The 22,586-nt window shown below is 45.3% G+C and overlaps 1 protein-coding gene and 1 long non-coding RNA gene across 2 annotated transcripts in view; one reads left to right on the top strand and one right to left on the bottom strand.

Annotated features, from left to right (window-relative positions):
• Window positions 1-22,586, bottom strand: part of FAM184B (family with sequence similarity 184 member B) — a 101,302-nt gene that overhangs the window by 20,260 nt on the left and 58,456 nt on the right. Inside the window, exons 8-10 of the mRNA XM_032800811.2 lie at window positions 6,260-6,274; window positions 1,539-1,630; window positions 726-858 (exon numbers count right to left, since the gene is read on the bottom strand). Coding sequence (XP_032656702.1) covers window positions 726-858; window positions 1,539-1,630; window positions 6,260-6,274 — 240 coding nt within the window. The remainder of the gene's footprint in view (window positions 1-725; window positions 859-1,538; window positions 1,631-6,259; window positions 6,275-22,586) is intronic.
• LOC116836838 (uncharacterized) overlaps window positions 1-22,586 on the top strand; it is a 36,968-nt gene that overhangs the window by 3,799 nt on the left and 10,583 nt on the right. The gene's annotated exons all lie outside the window — the stretch shown is intronic.

The following is a 22,586-nucleotide window of genomic DNA, read 5'->3' as shown; positions in this document are numbered from 1 at the left end:
GCTTCTGCCAGTCTGCCCTGGAGAAAAATTCCTTCCTGACCCCATATATGGCAATCAGCTAAACCCTGAGCATGTGGGCAAGACTCCCCAGCCAGACACCCAGGAAAGAATTCTCTGTAGTAACTCAGATCCACCCCATCTAACATCCCATCACAAGCCATTGGGCATATTTACCGTTAGTAGTCAAAGACGAATTAATTGCCAGAATTAGGCTATCCATTATACCATCCCCTCCATAAACTTATCAAGCTTAGTCCTGAAGCCAAATATGTTTTTTGTCCCCACTACTCCCGTTGGAACTCTGTTCCAAAACTTCACTCCTCTGATGGTTAGAAACCGTCATCTAATGTCAAGTCTAAACTTCCTGATAGCCAGTTTATATCCATTTGTTCTTGTGTCCACATTGGTACTGAGCTTAAATAATTCCTCTCCCTCCCTGATATTTATTCCTCTGACCTCTGGTGTGTGCTTTCCCTCTCTCACCCTAATGAATAAATTCAGAAGAAATAATATTTACCATATGAGTAACTAGAATTACAGCTGTCTCTTTGGGGAGGGGTAATGGGGCCATTTATTGTATGCTCATTCCCTTTTTTTTTTATTGCTACATTTTCTAAATAACTAGCAACAGATTCTTCCAAAAAGCTACCACAACAAAATTCACTGTTGCAGATGTCTCACAAGCCAAGGAGCACATCTACCATGTAAGAGTTTTGTCACTGTACCTGAGCTTGTAAATCCATCTTTTGGTTGTGACACTCCTCCTGCAAAACCTGTGCTTCTTTTGCCTTCTCTTTCTGTAAAGTAGTAAGAGAAGGCTGCCTGTCTTCCCTTCTGGGGACACATGCGTTTTCCAGCCTTAAAGAAACAAAGCCCATGTTGTTAAAGGGAGAGCCTCGCAGGCCAACAAATCCGTACCCCTATAATTTACTTAATGTGATCAACACATTTCCAAACTGGTCACATTATTGCCTTTCTCCATACTGCTGCATGCTCATTTTACTCTTCTTCCCTGTGGTCTGGCTTTTCTAGGTTTACATCAGCTAATTACAATTACTTGTAAAGTGGAAAAGCTTTATTAGCTGCTTATAGTCTAAAGTTGCTTTGCACTCGTGCCACTCATTCATGACTGCACTGGCCAGAGGGAGGTGCTAATGAGCAATGCAAGGCCACTCCCTCACTCCACAGGACAGCTTCCATGCAGAGTTTCTCCCAGGGTCTCACTGTACTCCCTCTCTTTGGGTGCTTAGCCCTTCCTGCCAGGGCTAAGCATGCCTGCTGCCCTTCTCCAGGGGCTGAGCACTTTCCCCAGTGGATTTACTTGACCTCTCCCCATTCCCAGACACACATGGCCCATCCTACACACTCAGTGTGGCCTTAGCCTTCCCAGGTTCAGCACACAACCGCTCCAAACCTCTGAAGGGATGTAGCTCCCAGGTCTCAGGATACTCCCCTCTACTGTCTCCATTAACATACTCCAAGTAAAACCTAAATTCCAAGTCACTTTATAACACTGGAGCCCTCTGATTGCACTGTACCGTGGCTTGGCTTCATTCCTGGTCCCTGTCTGTGCTTTTAAGGGCTCTTGGCCTTTGCCCCTTTCTCTCTGCGGTTTAGCCCTGTCTTTCTGCTGCAGAAATGGGATTAAAAGAAAAAGACAAATATGAAGCTTGCTGTTAGAGATATTTTCAGCTTAAACACAAGCTCTTTATTTCTATTGTAAAGTTACTTTAATTTGCTATTTGTAATTTTTTTTTTCAAATTTATTATTTCCTCTGCAAAACAATCAATGGAGGACAGGAAAGAACTTTGCATATAATTGGAAGAGCTGGTAGTGGTGGGGCTGGTATTGTTTATGGCTTTGAGTAAAATAAAAGCACGGTAGTCTTTGTTCCTTTGTATGTGATGATCACATGAAACATGCGGTAATGAGTCTGCTGTGGCTGTGAATTTGCAACACTGGGGGCAAAACTCAGAACCTGCTGTTCCAAAAACACAGGTCTCTAGCACTTGAGGCATATCTCTCCCCTAGGTAGATATTTTAGATCCAGTATCGGCTGGTCACAAGAGGGACTAAGGCCTGGTCTACATTACGCGTTTAAACTGATTTTAGCAGCATTAAACCGATTTAACCCTGCACCCGTCCACACAATGAGACCCTTTATATCGATATAAAGGGCTCTTTAATCCAGTGTCTGTACTCCTCCCCGACGAGAGGAGTAGCACTGAAATGCGGCAGCAAAAACAAATAAAATGTTAGGAAATCCCATTAAGCAATAGCGGAAGGAGAATAACACTAGAAAATTATCATAGTTCTCTATATAACATGGTTACATCCAGACTTGAATACTGGGCAGATGTGTTGCCTCCATCTCAAAAAGAATATAATTCGGAATCGGAAAAGTTCAGAAAAAGGCAATCAAAATGATTGAGGGTTCAGGATAAAGTTCTTGTATGAGAGAGAATTAAGGAGAACCGAGTCTTTTCAGATTTAGGACAGAGAGAATGACTAGGGAGATATGTAATATAGCGTCTAAAAATCAAACCGGTCGTGAAGAAGTAAATAAGAGGCTGATTATACTCTTCTCATAATACAATAGAACTGGGCAACCTAATGTGAACATCAATAGGCACAGAGGTTTTTAAACACAAACCAAAAGGAAGGAGTTTTTCACACCACGTGCCACAGTCAATCACTTCGCAACTCTTTGCCAAGCTGTTTCTACAAGGCCAGACTATAAACAGAGTTCAAAAAAGAACTAGATAGTCATGGAGATAGTCCATCCAATGGCTATTAGACCAGGAATGGGCAGGGATGGTGTCCTAGCCTCTGTTTGCCAGAAGCTGGGAAGACGTGATGGAATGGATCACTTGATGGTTACCTGTTCATCCTTCCTAGGGCACCTGGCATTGGCTGCTGTCAGAAGACAGGATACTAGGCTAGATGGACCTTTGGTCTGACCCAGTAGGCGTTCTTCATGTAGGATTAGAAATGTTCCCTCATTAGGACAGGACTGATTGGATCGCGTCCAAAGGAGCACAAGAAGCTGACGAACTGAATTGGTTGAAGTCAGGAGGGTGGAGCATCTTAAGCACCACAGTTTTAAACTGAGTTGTTTTTTAAATTTTATTTTAACACCAAATGATAACTCCAGAACCTAAAAATCCCATCGTGGGAGAAAGTAGCATGTCCTTTTAGTTTAACATTATGCAAATATGCCACCTCTCAGTAGAGCTATTGGCAGATTCCATACAGCAATAATTCAATAAAAGAGACCTCCAACAAGTCCTTCAGGAAGAACACAACATGACAGTTTAAAGTGAAAAAATAGACACATTCCCCCCCATATCCCTTCTAGGGGCCGGCCCTTTCCACATCAACAAAGAACAAAAGAAGCCATCTGCCAATCTTTAACAAATTTCCTTTGCTGCCAGCCTATGCCATCTGCGCCTTTCATCCTTGTGAAGGTCAAACAAGGCTTTGGAATAATGTACATTTAATGCGTGCCAGTAGCAGTTAGAAGCCTGAAAGTAACGCATAGTAAGCATGTGATTCTCCACCCTGGCATCTCCCAAGTCCTGCAAATGTATCTTGGAGCAAGTGTCCCAGGTAGTAGTCGTGCTACTGTTCATATACTGTGCTGGTCTACGCTTGTATATTCCTTCTAAATGATATAGTCCTAATGTTCTGTAAAATCGAGCAGTAAAATCTGGCATCTCTCCTCTCGCAGCTTTCACTAAGGCAAATATCGCTGGAGATGGGGATTGGGGGTGTTTCTATCTCAAATATGTTTGAGATCCTAGAGAAACTGAGTCTAGCGAGGCAAGAGCACGGAGAATAATGTTGAACAAAAATTTCTCTCAAACGATATTATTCAGTTGAGTTTTATATTCCGCTAAATAAACGACGTAAGGCCTACTCCAGATTGGTGGAGCCCATTGTGTTAGGTGCTATACCAAAGCATAGTGTAGACACACTCCGGCCCACAAGTTTGCAACTCTGAAGAACTATATTCCATGGTATCAATTTCAGCTAGCGCGAACCTATTGGACCTTTGATTGTTGGGAACAAAGAGAGGCATGCGAGTACAAGAGAAAGAGTTCGGCGTAATAATCAGCAGAGACTTCAGCCAACAGCTGTGTGTGGTGTGGCGCGCACCCACGCACCCGGACACCGCATACACGCAGATTGGCTGTTCTTTTTTCCAGTCCCGTCAGTAAGCCAGGAATTTAGCACTCAAGTGACAAGGTGCTAGTCTTCACCGCCACGGTGACAGCTTACCTATCCCTGCTTATGCATATGATTCACATGATACAAGCAGGACAGCAAGATAGAATAGCTTCACGCTCATTCCCTTCATAGGCCTATCCCAGGAGCCCAGTAGATGCTCATTAAATCTTTGGGACTCATTCTGCCAATCTGCACAGAGTAACAGGTACTACTGTCTTTTTGCCAATCACCCAGTAGCGAGAAGCAGCAGAATTACGATTCTAAATGGTGTATCTTTTAGTCAGTCAGAGCTGAATCCTCAGTATGGCCTCTCTGTCTTGGTTGGTTGACCTAGTTCTTTCAAATCCAAATGCCCCAGTGTACAAGATATACATGCGCCCTCACCCCTCTTCACAACGAGCAAGTTACTACAGTTTTAGGAGTAGATCAGACCGATGGGCCTATTTTCACTTCGCTAGCCCTATTATAAAATCACTATTTGGTAGTATAAAGTACAGTTACACCCCATTTAAGGACCATGCATCTGTTAGAGGTGTCTAGAGTCTGAAGGGCTGTCTACTGACAAATTCACTAGTGGTTTCACTAAAAAATAGAGTTGTAACACACCGGTGAAACTTGTGCATAACGCGCAGTGTGGAAATGGAGTTTAAAAACCACTGTTGATTTAGCATTAAAGGCATATTCCTTCCTAAACTGACAAAACCCAGTGTGTCCACACGGGGGGCTGCACCAAGTTGAATTCTAAAAGCCAGAATGAGTGCAAAATCATGTATGTATCGACCTTTAGGCCCTCATTGTGAGAGAATCAGCTCCTGAGTGTTTAAAGTATTATGCATTCTCTGAAGCACATTCAAGGGATGTATCCCATGTCATTGTCCCTTACGCAACACAAAGATGTCGCAGCCTAAGTCTTCTGCTGCGCGAGCACTTGGACAATGTTATTTCATGTTGAGTTGAGAGCTCGACTGTATGACAGATAACATACATATGGAAATTGTCAGAGCCTTTGGTCGCAGGCTGGACACAGGATGAACTCGAGAAGGCCCCTTCACAGAGTTATCATTCTAGGATCAAGGGTCGCATGATAAGCACCAGGTGCTCCGTCGTCAGAAAGAACGGGCAGGACGGGATTCGCATAATTCAGATCCAACATTGCTTGTCTTGTACATTCCTACTCTCCATTCGTCTATGCCTGATCGTGCTTTTAACACCTGGCCCCTGCTCTGGCCCGAGGTCCTAGGAAGTCTTGCAATGTCCCCTCGCAGTTCTATAATTATACACTAGAACTTTTAGTACACGTGTTCTTAGTGGGGTGGCTGTAAGAGTCAGTTATTGGACTTGGGATCTCACATGGGCTAGTCAATCGTTTGCTCACGGGAAAGACACTGCCAGCACAGGGAGTCACATTACAATGTGGTACTTGCGGCTAAAAGGAGGCAGCACGCCAAGGTAGCCGGGGGTGAGTGAATTTCCAAACCAACTATCCAGGTTGTCGGCCGTTGGCTGCTTGAATATATTGGTCCAATAGCACAGTGATTCACAAATAGCACAAGACAAAGAGGTTAGAAATGGAAACGAGTCCAACTCTAAAGGTTTTAAGGAGGTCTGGATAGAAATGCGAGGATGTGCCAACCTCCATTCCTATAAGGGTCTTAGGGAAAGGAATCTCCAAGGCCGATTTGGGGTAGATCACACGCTCGCACACACTGGAATTACTTTCATTGCACCGCTGAATGGCGCGTGCAGCAGTTTAACAAAATACGGAAGGGAGAGGAAAAGTGTTTGGATCTTTCAAGCTGATTCCCACGAGAGTGTGCCTCTCCTTGGCTACAATGTAGCACTGTTGCAACAGCCTTGGCAGAGTGCAAATGCCGGTGGGTGCCTGAATATTCGAAACTGGGCTCGACCTTGAAAATGCGATTCCAATGCTCAAATTGAAACAGACCACACAGGAACATCATGTTTTGTCAAATACATTGATGGCAAACAAATGCAGCGCTTGCCTGCCGAGCTTGGCCTGGGACTAACTTGGTAGAAGGGCTCCTGGGCGAAGTCTATTTACTATCATAAGCCAACGAAAACGACCTTACACATTGTGAGAAGGTTTTGGGTTCTGAATGAATTATTAAGCCTTCAGTATGCGAGTTAAAAACTAAGTTGGGGCTTTGTCTCCATGATTGAATTCCCTCGCGCGATCCTCCCCCCACCCCACAAACCACCAGCAGACACCAATTGTTTCCCTGGAACTAAGGCAAGTGCTGTCTTCTGGGCCTAGCGTGAGATATTGCTAATCCTTCTCTTGGGGTCTACTCTGTTAGGTAATTGGGAGCACAAACTGGTCTGCTCTCTCTTCTAAAACATCTAGCACACAATGGGGAGGTTTGGCTGGGGTGCAAAATTAGCACATGCCAATGCAAAGCACGTCTGGGAACTAATTCAAAGTGGGTGGTTGGAACCCACCCCCACCGACGCGAGCAATAAACAGAGTCTTCCCGTGTTTTGCTTGAAGTCACGTAAACAAAAATTGTGCCTTGGCTGGGGCTCAGTTGGTGCGAGCTCAGGTCAGTAGCATTTATACAGACAATCCCACTACTGACTATTTTTACGATAACCATAAGGAGGCGACTGACTCGGGAGCATTCCCATTTTTGTCTTTGCGCCCTTCCGCTGACCTCAGCAAGGCCAGCCAGGACAGCACCGATGACAGCGAGCAGATGGTACAAGAACGACTGATACCATCATCTCGATCGCCTCCGCTCATTACATATTTCATTGCATAGTTGCACAATTCATGTCACCGAGCCCCCCCTATGGAGTCACACCTTTAATTTCCCATATAACCATAAAAAACCCCCTGAGTAGCCCTTGAATCCGGACTCAATCAGGAATAAACTTAATGAACCAAATTCTCTTCCAGCAAATCGTTTCTGCAATTCCGACATTGATGAATTTCAAACCTGTTCAATGGAGGGACCACTTGCACCTTCCTATTTCACATCAAGCTTACAAACAGCAGCAGACAGGGATCCGCTTGTACATTCTTTCTTGAAGTTCCTATCTCTTTAGATACTTTGTCATCTGTAAAGGCGGTAAATCTGTTTCTGCCTTTTCCAAAAAACATACAGGACAGCGAGCACTTCCTCTCTATTCGTCGATTCCTCTTTATTACAAATATTTATCACCCATTACTAAGTATCTTGGTCGCACAATTTGATATATTTAGAAGTCAGTATCAGGAAATCTGGGCCCACGTTGACAACCCTGCAAGAGAATAGTGAGTTGGCCTATATATAACGAAGCAATGGTATGGTAACGTTAGCTCGTGGTCCTCCTCAGGGTACTAAAAGGCAGACTGGCTAGGTTGTTACTGTAGGCAACAAAACTGGAACAACCCCTGGCCTCGGTGTCCTCTCCACCCCTTCCTCCGAGGGCCCCACCGGCACGCTCGCATCCGAGCACTCCCCCACCCCCCGCCGTACCACTCCCCGGTCACATCTCCGCCTCACGTCTCGCCACTCTACACTACACTTTGCCCTCCTTTTCATAACCAGCTCACAGGATGTTGAATGCAGAGTCACACTTCCTCGTGAGTGAAGCGGCGCTCTGGAGGTGGTAGGGCACGAGGAGGGTTTGGGGGACGAAAAGAAGGGCTCAACAGCTGAGGAGGCTAACGGGTTTGAGGAGGTGGGGACGTGCACTCGGCACTGAAAGCAGGGGTGTTCAGGGGGGGTATGAGCGCTGGGGCTGGAGTGGGTTCCAGGGTGGGGCCGAAAATTGATGGGCCTAGGTGTGGGAAGGGGGCCAGACTGCGAGGGTACAGGGCGATAGTTGGGGTCTGGGGGGTGAGGGCCCAGCTGGTGGTGGGCCTGCGGGTGGACCGCAGGGAGGGATGAAGGGATTTGGGATTCACGCAAGGTGCTCGCAGGCTGGGAGCAAGAGAGGGATTGGAGAAAAGTAGAAGGGGATCAGATGCCAGGGGGTGGGGCGCGCCTGAGAGGATAGCGTGAAGGCATCTGAGCTGGGGGTTGGCGGGCTTCTCGGGATGACGGGATTGAGCAGTTGGGTGCACGGAGGTGCTGTTCTGCTGCTGGTGAAATCTTCTCAAGGGTCGAGGGCAAGACGAGGGGCTGAAAGCAGGGGGGTGGGGTATGCATGAGGGTCTCAAGGCTAAGGCTTGGGCGGCCCGCTTTACCTCAAGCAGCTCCTGAAGCAGTGGCATGATCCCGCCATGTCCAGCTATCCCTATTGCTAAGTGAGCACTGCCAGGAGGCCTCTTCGTCCACTTGCCCCTGTCTGCAGCACCGGCCCCTGTAGTTTCCCGTTGTCCGCAGTTTCCTGGATTGAGATTGCAGCAGTATCAGCGACTTGGTGAGACAGACTAGCGGATTCAACCTCCCTAAGCTGCCTCTAATGCATAGTAGCTGGAAAGGAGACAGAATCTGCGGGCCAGTTTGGGAGCTGGCAGAGCCAATGGAGCAGGCAACCTGCCTAGCCCTGCTGCGTCTGCCGAACTGGACCTTTGAACTGCCTGTTTGCAGTACTGGAGACCAAACACCTGGCACAACAACTTGTTTTTGTCAGACACTGGGGAAATGCTGGGCGTCTGCCTTGTGGGCCCGTTATTTCAACTCAGAATGGACACAAAACAAAATAAACCGCTGATGGACATCATCTAGCATGTGCACTAGCCGGATTGGGATCCTTCAACCAGAATTCCATATGGCGGGGGAGACTGCGGGAACTATGGGATAGCTACAGGATAGCTACTGACAGTGCAATGCTCCAGAAATCGACACTAGCCTCGGTACATGGACGCACACCACCGAATTAATGTGCGTAGTGTGGCCGTGTGCACTCGACTTTATACAATCTGTTTTACAAAACCGGTTTATGTAAAATCGGAATAATCCCGTAGTGTAGACATACCCTTTAAAGTCTGACGTTCCATTCAGTTCATAGATACGGCATTGGTGCTCATAAGTGCAAACCAGAACACTGTATTCCCTCCACTTAGGTGCTGTTGTCCTGGAGTGTATGAGGCCACAGGAGCTCAAATCCACCATTCAGGAACCAGTTGCCTATAAATGTGTGGCTGCTTGGCACACGACGGTTGCATCTGATTCTCCTCTGGGCTTGGTTTAATAGGGCAAGGGTGAGAGAATAATATATAATATAGTGGCTTGTGTGAATTTGTCCCACTGTCCTTGCTGGATATGTTATCAATTCTGATCATACATTTGCTGCCCCTCAAGTAGCTGTCTCACAAAGGCCTGAAGTCCTAGCAGTAGTACAGATAGTGGGGATACTCTTTTAGCTCAAGCAGTAAAAGTCCACTTTTTAGATTGTGATCCCTGATGCTGCATGTGTAGCAGTTTAGCTGGGGAACATGGCCATTTGTGTCCATGGCTGCATTACAGTGTTTGTACTTAAGGCAAAATAGAAGGCTGCAAGCAGCAGTAAGCCTTGCTAAAAAAAAGCTCTCTTGCAGGGCTGCCAAGGACAAAAAGTTTATCTAACAGGGCAGTTGAATCAACCCTGATGATTTTTATATATATCAAACTTCCCTACTCACCATTCATTACATGCATAGAGAAAGTTGGAAACTAATTCAAGTCTCTGACGTTTGGCCAGGTCTCTTTCAAATATTCATTGTGGGGGGCTGGGGCGATGTGTGGATTAGATCAGAGGCTAGATGTGGATATTGAAACTTTTCATGTAGTTTGACAGGTCAAATCAAGCTGCAGTCAGTAGCAAAAGAAAGCTACAATCTGACAGTCTATATGAACCACTGGGGTGGCCTATGCAAAGTCAGGTGGTAGACTCAGTCTAGTGGCTAATGGACAGGTGCACACATCACACAAAAAAAATCACACAATATTAGTTATCCCGAGACTTGTTACTTAATGTATATAGAAACTAAACTAGTTACATCTAGTGTCCTTGTGCCATTATGGCAAGAAGCACAAGTTGTGTGCATGCAGTTAAAATCACTCTGGCAGGAATATACACTGTGCACTTAGTTAATCTACGGTACATTTAGTGCCATCTACTGGCACAATTATATAAAAGCTATTTTGAGCAGACTAAAAAAGACTGATAGGAATAAGCATTCAGGTTCATTTATCCCAGTAAAATACGTACTCATTAAGATCAAATGTAAACGTAATGCACCACATCAAAGGATGTCTGTCTGTTCATTTGTAAGCAGCAGTAAAAACAGCATGCATAATGTAAGCAGATAAAGAGCATAGTCCAAAAAACCACCTTTTGACATAAGAGATTCCAAATCACAAAGTCTGACTAAAAAAATAGGACACTTGGGCAAAAAGCTGCATTTCAGAACTCCAGCTCAGGACTGAGGGTCTGATCCTACAAGGCCTCTGTGTGTGTGAAAGCCCACCATGAGTTACAAAATGAGTGGGAGGGCCCTACACACTGGGCTCTGCAAAGAGTATGGACCCAGTCCTGCAAACTGTATTCATGTGAATAATCTTCACCTACTCATATAGTCCAATTGAGTTTAAGGGAAATGCTTGCATGAATAAGGACTATTGCATGAGTAACTGTATCCAGGCTCACAGCCTATTATTATTCATTAAAATGGGGTGATTTATTTATGTTTTAAATATTTTTTTTGTAATGTTCCAAGGAACTAATCACACTGGCTATAAATATACTTAGTGCAGGCAGATGCTGGGCAAGCTTCCCTCATCCACCTGCCAACTGCACCCACCTTCCAACATTGCTACTATTTTAGCCCGAGGTCTCACTGAAAAAGAAATGGTGAATCAGCTCAGGTCTGTGATTAGGGCAACTGGCCACTTGGGCCTAAGATGAAACCAACACGTTTATTGTGACTTGTGAGCTATGGAGGTCATGGCTGTTTTACCACATGTAATGGAAAGACAGCACTTCCTGAAGGTTTTAGATACTGCTGTTGCTGATAAAATTGGCCTTCAAAATAACACGAGGATGCCTACACTTCTGGGTTTACGAGTGTTGAGCCACATGTTTTTGCTACTAGCATTCACACTGGAAGCACTTAGACATGCATCTAGGCTAGGGGCTGTAGAATATGAGAAAGCACACCCATTTGGGGGTGTGGGTAAGAGTGTGTGTCACCCATCTAAATACTCACCCACTTTGTGATGTGGGTGTACCAATTACAAGGTGAACCATGCTTGAGACAACATAGTCCTCCACTGTCACTTCCACAATTCCCTGTCTGTATGTTCCTGCTTTTCAGCTCCCTCAGTTCCCTCCCACTTGTTCTCTATGGGCCAGAAGATATTCACTGTTTATGTTCCCTTGAACAGCATTTTGCTCCCTCCCCTTTTGAGCATGGAGATTGTGCTGACAAATCAGATTCCTGCCTGGCCATTTCAAAATGGCTGAACCCCAGCATGATGCAAGCTGCCAGAAGCACCACACCAGGTGCTGCCTGGTGATCCAGAGCCATGACTTTAGTAGGAGCTTGCATAATATTCATCTCAATGAAAAGATTTCAGAGGCTAGCTGAGCAGGGCATCAACCGGACAGTGGTACCATTCTGGGAGCAGATTAAACACCTCAAGTCCATATACTGCAAGGCAAAGTTCTCCAACTGCCAGACTGGTCACATGGCCCACAGATGCCCTGCTGTGGGGAGCTCAGCATGGTGCTTGGCACCAGTCTGAGCACTAAACACAGCATCTGACATGATTTCCTCCTGATTGCAGAGGGTCTTGTTGTGAGCCAGGAGGAAGGAGAGGCAGGCGTGACAGGAGCTGCCCATAGAACTTGGTGCTCCCAGTCAGGACCCCCAGCAGGATCGGTTAGCAGACAGTCCTGGCAGATCCCCTCAGGTCCTATATGGGAGTTCGGCCCTGATCCACAGCCTGGTAAGCACCAATCATCAAGTTTTCTATTATTATTGACAAATACTTCTTCTTCTTCAGTATATTAGGGCAGGATTTGGGGATATGACAAATAATTTTTTTCATGCAGGAGGACGCTAGATTCCAGGAGGACAAGTGTTTATCTTGAGTGGTGGGTACTATACTTCGACTCCCCTATGGGACATTCCCTACAAACTGCCCCTGCCCTGCGATGAGCTACCCAAGATGGATGCCAGGTGGAAAAAAATAAAATAAACACCACAAAAAACACTTTTTATCCTGGGTGGCAGCTGGTTAACTACAGCCATATATAAAGAATTCCCGGCCACTCCCACCCCACAAACTACCCAAGATGGATGCCAAACAGCAGGGGAAAAAATGAAACAATTATGTAAACTCAAAACTCTGTTTCATACATAGTATCCAATTAAGCCTTCCTATAAAGGTACAGGATTCATGGCCTAGAATGCATGAATGCAGAATTTTGCCAGTAATGCTTTTTTTTTATAAAGCCAGGATTGACTATGTAATGTGGCTATATTCCTTGGTTTTTCCATCAACTACTGCTTACAAGCCTATTTGGCTGCAGAAACTGGTAAAGTTAATTGTAACTGTCATTGCTTTTAGTTCATTCATCCTGTTATTGGTACAGAAATGTACTTTGCTGTTCCCTATGGTAGCACTTATACATCCATGAGGCTTCAAAAAATGGTAAAGTTCTTTGTGACTGTCATTAATTCATCCTGGCAACGTTACATTTGAATTCTTTGGCTAGACATTTGTCCCATGTTGTGGTGATGGTATGTCCATTGCAAGTCCATTTTTATTCTTCTAGACTCTCTGAATAGGCCATTTCAGATGATTGCTCGTGCAGCAGGTCGTGTTGTGGTCACGCAGCAGGTAGTGATGTTTTTTCTCTTGATGAGGCAAGTGATGTTTGGGGCAATCAGTGTAGCCAGTGGTATTTGCAGATCGCTGGTCTTGAGTTCACCAGGTTCTTAGGAGTTACCCTTAGCTGCTACATCATGGTGGTGCACTGAATGGCCACCCCTGACCAGTCTTAGTGCTAAAGGCCTATAGACCCACAGCAACCACTCCCCAGGCCCCTGATAGGATGGACGGGTAGCACTCCATTGGGTACCTGGACTACGTAAAGAACCCAACAGGAAAAGGAGCCTACTGGTTCCTGCCTGACCCTACCTTGTTGCCCTGAAACCTTGCCCACCTCACCTCCCCAACCCACTGACCCAGTCCCTGGGATTGCACCTTCTGATAACTGACCCCTGTGAAAACTCCAGCCATTTCCCCAGACTGCCTCTGATACTACTCGACAACCTGTGCACACTTGACTACTGCTCTGGACTGCCACTTAGCCACCTCGGCCACCAGGCGTTACAGTTTGCTCAGACCATGCTGGTCTCCACCGAGGATTGTTCTACCCTAAAAGGTATAGAACTCACAGGTACAGAGCCACAAGGGATGCTGAGCCTCCAGGAGCAGATCACTTGGCTGCAGGTGGAAAACCAAACTTTACAATGGACCAACTTTGTGCAGAAAACCACACCCTTCAAAAACAGCTCATAAGACTGCAAGAGGGAACATCTCCTGCAGACCCACAGCCCACATTTCCATCAGGAGCCAAACTCACAGTGCCTTACCTGAGCACTACAACAGGACCCATAGCAAGTTCTGGGTTTAATGAAGCAGTGCATGCTCTAGTCCCTGGAAATTGGCCAAGTGCCTCAAGACAGGCAGACCCATTCGTAAACTGGACCACCAGTACCTAGGTCCCTACCAGATCTGCAGGCAGATCAGCCAAGTAACCTTCAAACTTCAACTTCCCCGATATCTTAAGGTGCAACCTGTATTGCATATCACCCTCCTTAAACTTTTCCCCAACAATCTTTTCCCCAAAGGAAACAACTTGCCCCTCCACCAGTCCAAATCCACGATGAATACCTGGTCCACAAAACTTAGACTCACAGATATGAAGAGGGAAGATATGGTACCTTGTTGACTAGGAAGTGAACAGGCTGGAAGAGCAATCTTGGGAACCATACCATCATGTGCACTTTCCAGAAAAAGCCAGAGCCTTCCACAGAGTCCATCCAGATAAGCCTGTGCCTTTGGTGCCCTGATGGGGATTATCTAAGAACCCCAGTATTGAACCTAGGCACACTGGCATCATCCTTAGCTGCTGTGCCACAGTAGGGCACTGAAATGCCATTCCTGACCAATAACCATAGTGCTCAAGGCCTACAGACCCATAGCAACTACACCCCAGGTCCCTGATTGGCTGGACAGGCAGCACTCCATTGGGTACCTGAACTATACAGAGGCCCCAACAGGAAAAGGAAGGTGTCTGAGCAACAGACAATTACCTGCTGGTTGCTGCCTGGACTGCCTTGCTGCTTTGCCTGACCTACCTTGTTGCCCTGCTGCCTCACCTGATCTTACCCTGCTACCTAGCATCCCTAATCCGCTGACTCAGTCCCTTGGATTGGATCTTCCAGCTATTGACCCCTGCGAGAAATCTGACCACTTCCCTGGACAGCCTCTTATATGGATTGACCTCTCAGCTACCTGACAACCTGTGCACAATTGACTTCTGCTCCAGACTTCTCCCTAGACTGCTTCAGCCACCAGTCATTAGAGGTGCGCTTCATAATGCAAACTTTGGTTAATTGTCATCCTGATTTCATTCCCCTCCGGGACAATGATGTCTGAAAACTTCTCATGGAATAAAAATTCCAGATGATTTCTCAGATTTCTGGGAAGAGAAAATTTTCTTGGACCATGCTGGTAGCTCACTAAGCCTCTCTGCTCAATGGATATGCAGTTCCATGGTCAGCCTGCTTCTGCCAGGTCCAGTGTTGTCTGAGTATGGTTTCATGAGCCATGTTAGGATCAGGTCCCCCAAAATAATAGTAGAGAACAACACACCATTGATAATGATATTATTAGGAGGAAGTAAGAACCCAGCTTCTCTGAACAGGTAGTGTCTAGAGCTCCTGAAAACCCTCATGTCAGGCACTTTGCCATTGCTACCAACACTGTTGTTTATGAAACTGTTCATGAAATGCCATAAAGTGTCCTGCCGAATGTCTACTCCACTGCATAAACCATTCACCAGCAAGCAGGGGCAACTGATCAATCAGATCCACAGCTTGTCCCCAGGCTGGAACAGACAGAATTTGAGCAGGTTGCACAACCAGAATTGATTTACGGTATCACAACCTGAAAGCACTTCCACACAGGCAATGAGGAAGAACAGACAAGTTCTAGCAATGGAACAGCTTCATGTGGAGAGGACACCAAGGACTATGGGATAAACACCTACGAATACAGGGTTGGAACAACAAGTAGCTATAGTGTCATTCTGGACACAGCTACGTAGGGTATGGCACATGTGCATCCCTGCAGTGTAGACTGGCAGCAGGCTTGACTAACACGTGGACAAATGCATATGAGCCAAGACATGGGTAAACTCTCAATGTAGACATATCCATAGTCAATGGTATATTACAGAGGTGGGCAAACTATGACCTGCCGGCCACATCTGGTCTGCAGGATCGTCCTGCTCCCAGCTGGGGAGGCTAGACTCTGGCCCCTCCCCTGCTGTCCCCTCCCCCCACAGCCTCAGCTTGCTCTGCCACCAGCACTCTGGGTGGCGGGGCTGCAAGCTCCTGCTGGGCAGTGCAGCGGTGTGGCTAGCTCCAGCTGAGTGGCACAGCTGCCAGGCCTGGTGTTCTGAGCGGCATGGTAAGGGGGTGGGGAGGTTGGATAAGGGGCAGAGGGTCCCAGAGGGCAGTAAGGGGACAGGGAGTGGTTGGATAGGCATGGGAGTCCTGGGGGGGTCTGTCAGGGGGTGGGGGTGTGGATAGGGGTCTGAGGAGTCAGGTGACAGGAAGCAGTGGGGGTTGGATAGGGAGTGGGGGATCCCAGGGGGCGGTTAGAGGTGGGGGTCCCAGTAGGAAGCAGTCAGGGGACAAGAAGCAGGGGGGGTTGGATGGTTTGGAGGTTCTGAGGGGGGCAGTCATGAGGTGGGGAGTGGGAGGGGCCAGATAGGGGGAAGGGATAGGCATAACACATATTAACATTAATTTACTCCACAGTGTATTTCTTTTTCTGGGCCCAAATACCACTGGAAGGAAGCATCAAAGTATAATTTTCAAATGAAGTGTTCAGATTCAGGCTTTGTATTTTCCAGTTAAAAACCCAAGGTGCTTTTTCCTTTTGTGAATCAAATAAGTATGAAGAAAAGAAGAGGGACATCTGAACTCCAACTGGGCTTACCAGGTTAGAAAGCTCTAAGAGAGGAACTAATGGTTCAAAACATTGGTAATATTAAGTTCACACTGACTAGGAACAGATTGAGCAGTAAATCTGCAGAGTCACAGAGAATAATGGATGAAGAGAAATTAGATGGAAAAAGGATTTCCTATTTCAAATATTTTATTTTGTAGAAAGGGAGTTGGAGCTATACAAATAGGATAGGGATACAAACCCTAATATTTCTTCTTAGGAATACGTTATGCACCCCACTATTTCTAATATCTTAGATAGAGGTCCAGAAACAAAGGCCACATCCCACTAAACTTTCTTCTTATCTTTCAAGCCATGAAAAGGGGTTTCAAGATTCATCAATGCATGCCCTCTCTCCCGATCATTTTGCTACATTCACCCTTTTTGCAGTCTTGCATTGCATTGCTTCAAAATATCTGGCCAGACCCTCAGGTGGTTTAAATTGGCATAGCTCTACTGAAAGTCAATAGAGCTATGCCAATTTACATCAGCTGAATATCTGACTCATTTTATTTAGCATTCATAGACAATAATAACAGCAACAGCTTGTGTGACTTTGCATTTTATACCATCCTACTGCAAAAAAAAGCCTCTTGAAAGCACAGTCTGTTGTAGACCTAATACCATAATTCATACACTTCCATCCAACAAGACTTTGTGTTAAGGGATCAAAAGATGCATCAAATCTCTTTTCCACAGCTCCAACAGCAAGTAGCAGTATGTTTACTATGTGCTGCTGAATTATTTTCAAATTTCAATAGTATCGTGAAGTAAAGAGGGTAAATTTAAATTGTGGGATACCAAGTAATTTTAAGTTTAGAGAAACAAGAAATGGCAGGCCAGCTCTTAGGCCTGGTCTACACGGGATGTGTGTGTGGGGATCAATCTAAGATACGCAACTTCAGCTACGAGAATAGTGTAGCTGAAGTCAACGTATTTTGGATCAAATTAAAATTACTTACTTTGCATCCTCGTGGCACTGGATTGACGGCCACAGCTCCCCCATCAACTTTGTTTCCGCATCTCGCACTGCTAGAGTTCAGCAGTTGACGGGAGAGCAATTGGGGATCGATTTATTGTGTCTACACTACACACGATAAATCGATCCCAGATAGATCAATCGCCATCCGCCAATCTAGCAGGTAGTGTAGACTTACCCTAATTGTTTCTCTTATTATCATCTCAGGGGTGTGACTCCCACTATTTTAGTCACAGGCATTCTTTTAAGGGACACTATAATTGAGATCAGGCAAAATAATCACAATTTTTAGCAATGGCTATTTTATTATTAAAGAAAGGCAAAGAAAACATTAAACAAAACACCACAAATAATGAACTGGTTACTTCCATTACAATCGTATCTGTGTGCCTCTCTGTACAGAGTTCTGGCAGCAATACCATTGAGAGTGAACTCTTAGGTGTTCTTAATCTGGTAAATTAATCCTAAAGTATATTGTTTCATTTCCCAAAATTATTGTAAATTCATTCATACTTGAACTGCCTATAGTTGGACAAAATAATTTGTTTATAAGCAGGTAGATCCTGTTTAGTTAATAATAACCACCAGCAGGTTTATACATGAGAAAGTAGGCAAACTTAACTGAATACTATTAAAACAAAGAGAGTTACTTAGAAGAAGCCATTTAAAGAGTCATCTTAAATTAGGCCAGTTAACCAATTGTGATAAAGTTCCTCCTCTACCTTGGTGAGTCCTGCACTTATTAGCAGATTTTGCTAGCCTCAGAGATCTTTCCTGTGTTGGATCAGGAGTTGGGAGGTTTTGGGGGGAACCCAGGCCCACCCTCTACCCCAGGTTCCAGCCCAGGGCCCTGTGGATTACAGCTGTCTATAATGCTTTCTGGAACAGCTACAGTTCCCTGGGCTACTTCTCCATGGCCTTCTCCCAACACCTTCTTTGTCCTCACCACAGGACCTTCCTCCTGATGTCTGTTAACCTGTGTACTCCTCAGTCCTCCAGCAGCACATCCTCTCACTCCCAGCTCCTTACACACACCACTAACTGGAGTGAGAGCCTTTTTATACCAGGTGTCCTGATTAGCCTTAATTAATTCTAGTAACTTCCCAACTGGTGTCCTAATTAGCCTGCCTGCCTTAATTAGTTCTAGAAAGTTCCTGAGTGTCCTGGAATAGTCCCTGTTATCTTACCCAGGAAAAGGACCTGCTGAACCTGGAGCTAATGTATCTACCTTTGACCACTCTCTTGTAGTCATCCGGCCTGACCCTGTCACACAATATAAAGAATCTAAAATCCAATTAAGTCCACTTATTTCTGGGTTTACCAATGTTTAGCCCTTGTCTCCTCTCCAGGAATATATAGTCTAACCATCTGGTGATTAACCAGAGAAACTGTTCATATTTTAAAGTTACAGTTGAATTTCAATGTTCCAATAAAATCACTACAAGAGTTTTTAAATTTAATCTCTTGGCAGTGTCTTAGTTAACTTTTTCTCACCAATCCACATTCAACTCTTGGGGAGGTTTTCCTTGGCTTGTTCTCTTCTTGAGTCTTCTGTTTTTCTTGCATGTCTCTTGTAGCCTGCTTGTAGAGATTGACAGGATAAGTTATGGAGTGCTTGCTGTTTAAGCAGAGTAGCAGAGAGGGTGTGTATGTGAGAGGTGTTCACTTCAAAGTTTTTTATACTCTTCTCCTTCCTAATTCCATGAAATTGTAGGAAAACATACCTCTTCCAGGTTTGTTTAGATTTAAAGTCGGTTGCTGTCACTCTTTCACTGGCTCCATGCCTTCCGGATTGGCTTAGGTGACACCTATAGCTCTTGAACATGCATCTAATTGCCTTTGTTCTTCTTGTGGCAGGACAGCACCAGACAACAGGGAGGGATAGCTCAGGGTATGTCTACACTACGGGATTATTCCGATTTTACTTAAACCAGTTTTGTAAAACAGATTGTATAAAGTTGAGTGCACGCGGCCACACTAAGCACAGCATATTAATTCGGCGGTGTGCGTCCATGCACCAAAGGCTAGCGTCGATTTCCGGAGTGTTGCACTGTGGGTAGTTATCCGTAGCTATCCCAAATGTACCTTAGTCTCCCCCGCTCATTGGAATTCTGGGTTGAGATCCCAATGCATGATGGTGCAAAACAGTGTCGTGGGTGATTCTGGGTAAATGTCGTCACTTTCATCTTCTTCCGTGAAAGCAACAGCAGACAATCATTTGCGCCCTTTTTCCTTGATTGCCCTGTCAGATGCCATAGCATGGCAACCATGGAGCCCATTTGGCCTTTTCTCACTGTCACCGTATGTATTTGGATGCCGCTGACAGAGGCGGTACTGCACTGCTACACAGCAGCATTCATTGCCATTGCAAGGTAGCAGAGATGGTTACCAGTCGTTCTGTACCATCTGCTGTGCCATTGTAAACTGGTGATGAGATGACGGTTATCAGTTTATTCTGTACCGTCTGTTGCTGTCATGGTGCCTCTGGCTGGCCTTTGCTGAGGTCAGCGAGGGCATAAAGACAAAAATGGGAATGAGTCCCGAGTCAATCCCTCCTTTATGGTTTATCTAAAATAGAGTCAGTCCTGCCTAGAATAGGGGGCAAGTGTACTAGAGAACCAGTGTATCAGAGAACCAGAGAGCACAGCCACTCCGTTCAGATCCACAAAAATGAGCTGCATGCCATTCATGGGGGGTGCCCTGCAACAACCCGCCGGTTGATTCCCTTCTCCCCAACCTTTCTGGGCTACCATGGCAGTGTCCCCATTTGTGTGGGATGAAGTAAACAAAGAATGCAGGAATAAGAAGCACTGACTTTTAGTGAGATAAAATGAGGGGGAGGCAGCCTCCAGCTGCTATGATAGTCCCAGGGCAGGACATTAAAGGTGGGGGGAGAGGAGCCCAGCTCCCGCTGCTATGATAGTCCAGGCAGTACAGAATCTTTCTTTGACATGGAAGGGGGGGGCTGATGGAACTCAGCCCCCAGTTGCTATGATGAGGACGGTTACCAGCCGTTCTGTACCATCTACCTGGGAATGACGCAGGAGTCATTCCTATTTTACCCAGGTGCCCCCCGGCCGACCTCACCTGAGGCCAGCAGAGGAGCACTCACGGCTGATGATGACAATGGATAGCAGTCATATTGTACCGTCTGCCACCGGGAGGGGGGGAGGGAGGGAGAGGATGCTGCTATTCAGACATGCCGCAGCACCACGCTTTCTACCAGCAGCATGCAGTAGACATAGGGTGACATAATAAAAAAGTTCAAGAAACATTTTTTTCCCTTTTCTTTCATGGGGGGGGGAGGGGGGGGTAAATTGAAGACATATACCCTGAACACCCGGACAATGTGTTTGACCCTACAGGCATTGGGAGCTCAGCCAGAATGCAAATACTTTTCGGAGACTGCGGGGACTGTGGGATAGCTGGAGTCCTCAGTACCCCCTCCCTCCCTCCCTCCATGAGCGTCCATTTGATTCTTTGGCTTTCCGTTACGCTTGTCACACAGCACTGTGCTGTGGCCTCTGTCTATCATAGCCTGGAGATTTTTTTCAAATGCTTTCTCATTTCGTCTTCTGTAACGGAGCTGTGATAGAACAGATTTGTCTCCCCATACAGCGATCAGATCCAGTATCTCCCGTACGGTCCATGCTGGAGCTCTTTTTGGATTTGGGACTGCATCGCCACCCGTGCTGATCAGAGCTCCACGCTGGGCAAACAGGAAAATTCAAAAGTTCGCGAGGCTTTTCCTGTCTACCTGGCCACTGCATCTGAGTTTGGATTGCTGTCCAAAACAGTCACAATGGTGCATTGTGGGATACCGCCCAGAGGCCAATACTATTGATTTGCGGCCACACTAACCCTAATCTGATATCGTAATACCGATTTCAGCGCTACTCCTCTCGTCGGGGAGGAGTACAGACACCGGTTTAAAGAGCCCTTTATATCGATATAAAGGGTCTCGTTGTGTGGACGGGTGCAGCGTTAAATCGGTTTAACACTGCTAAAATCAGTCTAAACATATAGTGTAGACCAGGCCTCAGTGGTTTGAGCTTGGCCTGCTAAACCCCCGGTTGTGAGTTCAATCTTCAAGGTGGGCATTTAGGGAACTGAGGTAAAAATCTGTCTGGGGATTAGTTCTGCTTTGAGCGAGGGGTTGGACTAAATGACCTCCTTTGAACCCTGATATTCTAACTTTTAAAGTTAGTTTTAACTCTCTCTTTTTATTCAGTTCACTTTCTGAGATATTTCTTCTATTTTATTAGAGTTTGTCAGGAAATGAAATTCCATTTTTAAAGCATCCAAAACACTCCTATATTTTATATACAAATGTTTGGCTCCCAAAACAGTTTTTTTTTAAATTAAATAATTCGCAGAAAGCCTTTTGCTTAAATAGTTATTTAATGAATTATTAATTCTTTATAACAATTTTTGGAGAGATGATTCTTTGTGTCTTCCCGAGGGAGTTATTTGACCACTGCGAGGAATTAATTAATTAATTAATTCTCCATTAATATAAATATTCTACACTTAAATGTCTTCTTACATAATTAGATAAGCAAGATCACTAGATCCCATGTGTGTACATAAAGCATTTTACCATTTATAAAGCTATGATATTAACACGGGGGGGAGGGATAGCTCAGTGGTTTGAGCATTGGCCTGTTAAACCCAGGGTTGTGAGTTCCATCCCTGATGGGGCCACTTAGTGATCTAGGGCAAAATAAGTACTTGGTCTTGCTAGTGAAGAAAGAGGCTGGACTCAATGACCCTTCCCTTCAAGTTCTATAAGATAGGTATATTTCTATATATTATTATTATTTAGCTAACATATTTGCAAACATGCATTTCACAAAGTTGTCTGACATTTCATTTAAGAAATAAACAAAAGGTTTAAAACATTTCCAAGTACACACACGTTCCCTATAAACTTTTCTGAATGACGATTTTAGGGTAATTAAAAAATTCATTTCATGAAAGATATTTATAGACTTTGTTGTGTGGATTTACTTAGAATTTTCTCTTCAGAGGGTGAAAAAGCCCACTTTAGCCCCAGATTTATCACTGTGGTAATTCAACCCTACATTCCATTTCACAAGCAGGTCTCTTCCTAAAATGTGAATGTTTTACATTGTTTGTCTTGAGATAAGGACGACATTTGTATCAAACCAATATTTATGTAAGTGGGAGGTAT

Source organism: Chelonoidis abingdonii, chromosome 5 (assembly GCF_003597395.2).
Source record: "Chelonoidis abingdonii isolate Lonesome George chromosome 5, CheloAbing_2.0, whole genome shotgun sequence".
NCBI lineage: Eukaryota > Metazoa > Chordata > Testudines > Testudinidae > Chelonoidis > Chelonoidis abingdonii.
Note: the sequence above shows the minus strand (reverse complement) of the source record. Positions and strands in the feature narration are given on the sequence as shown.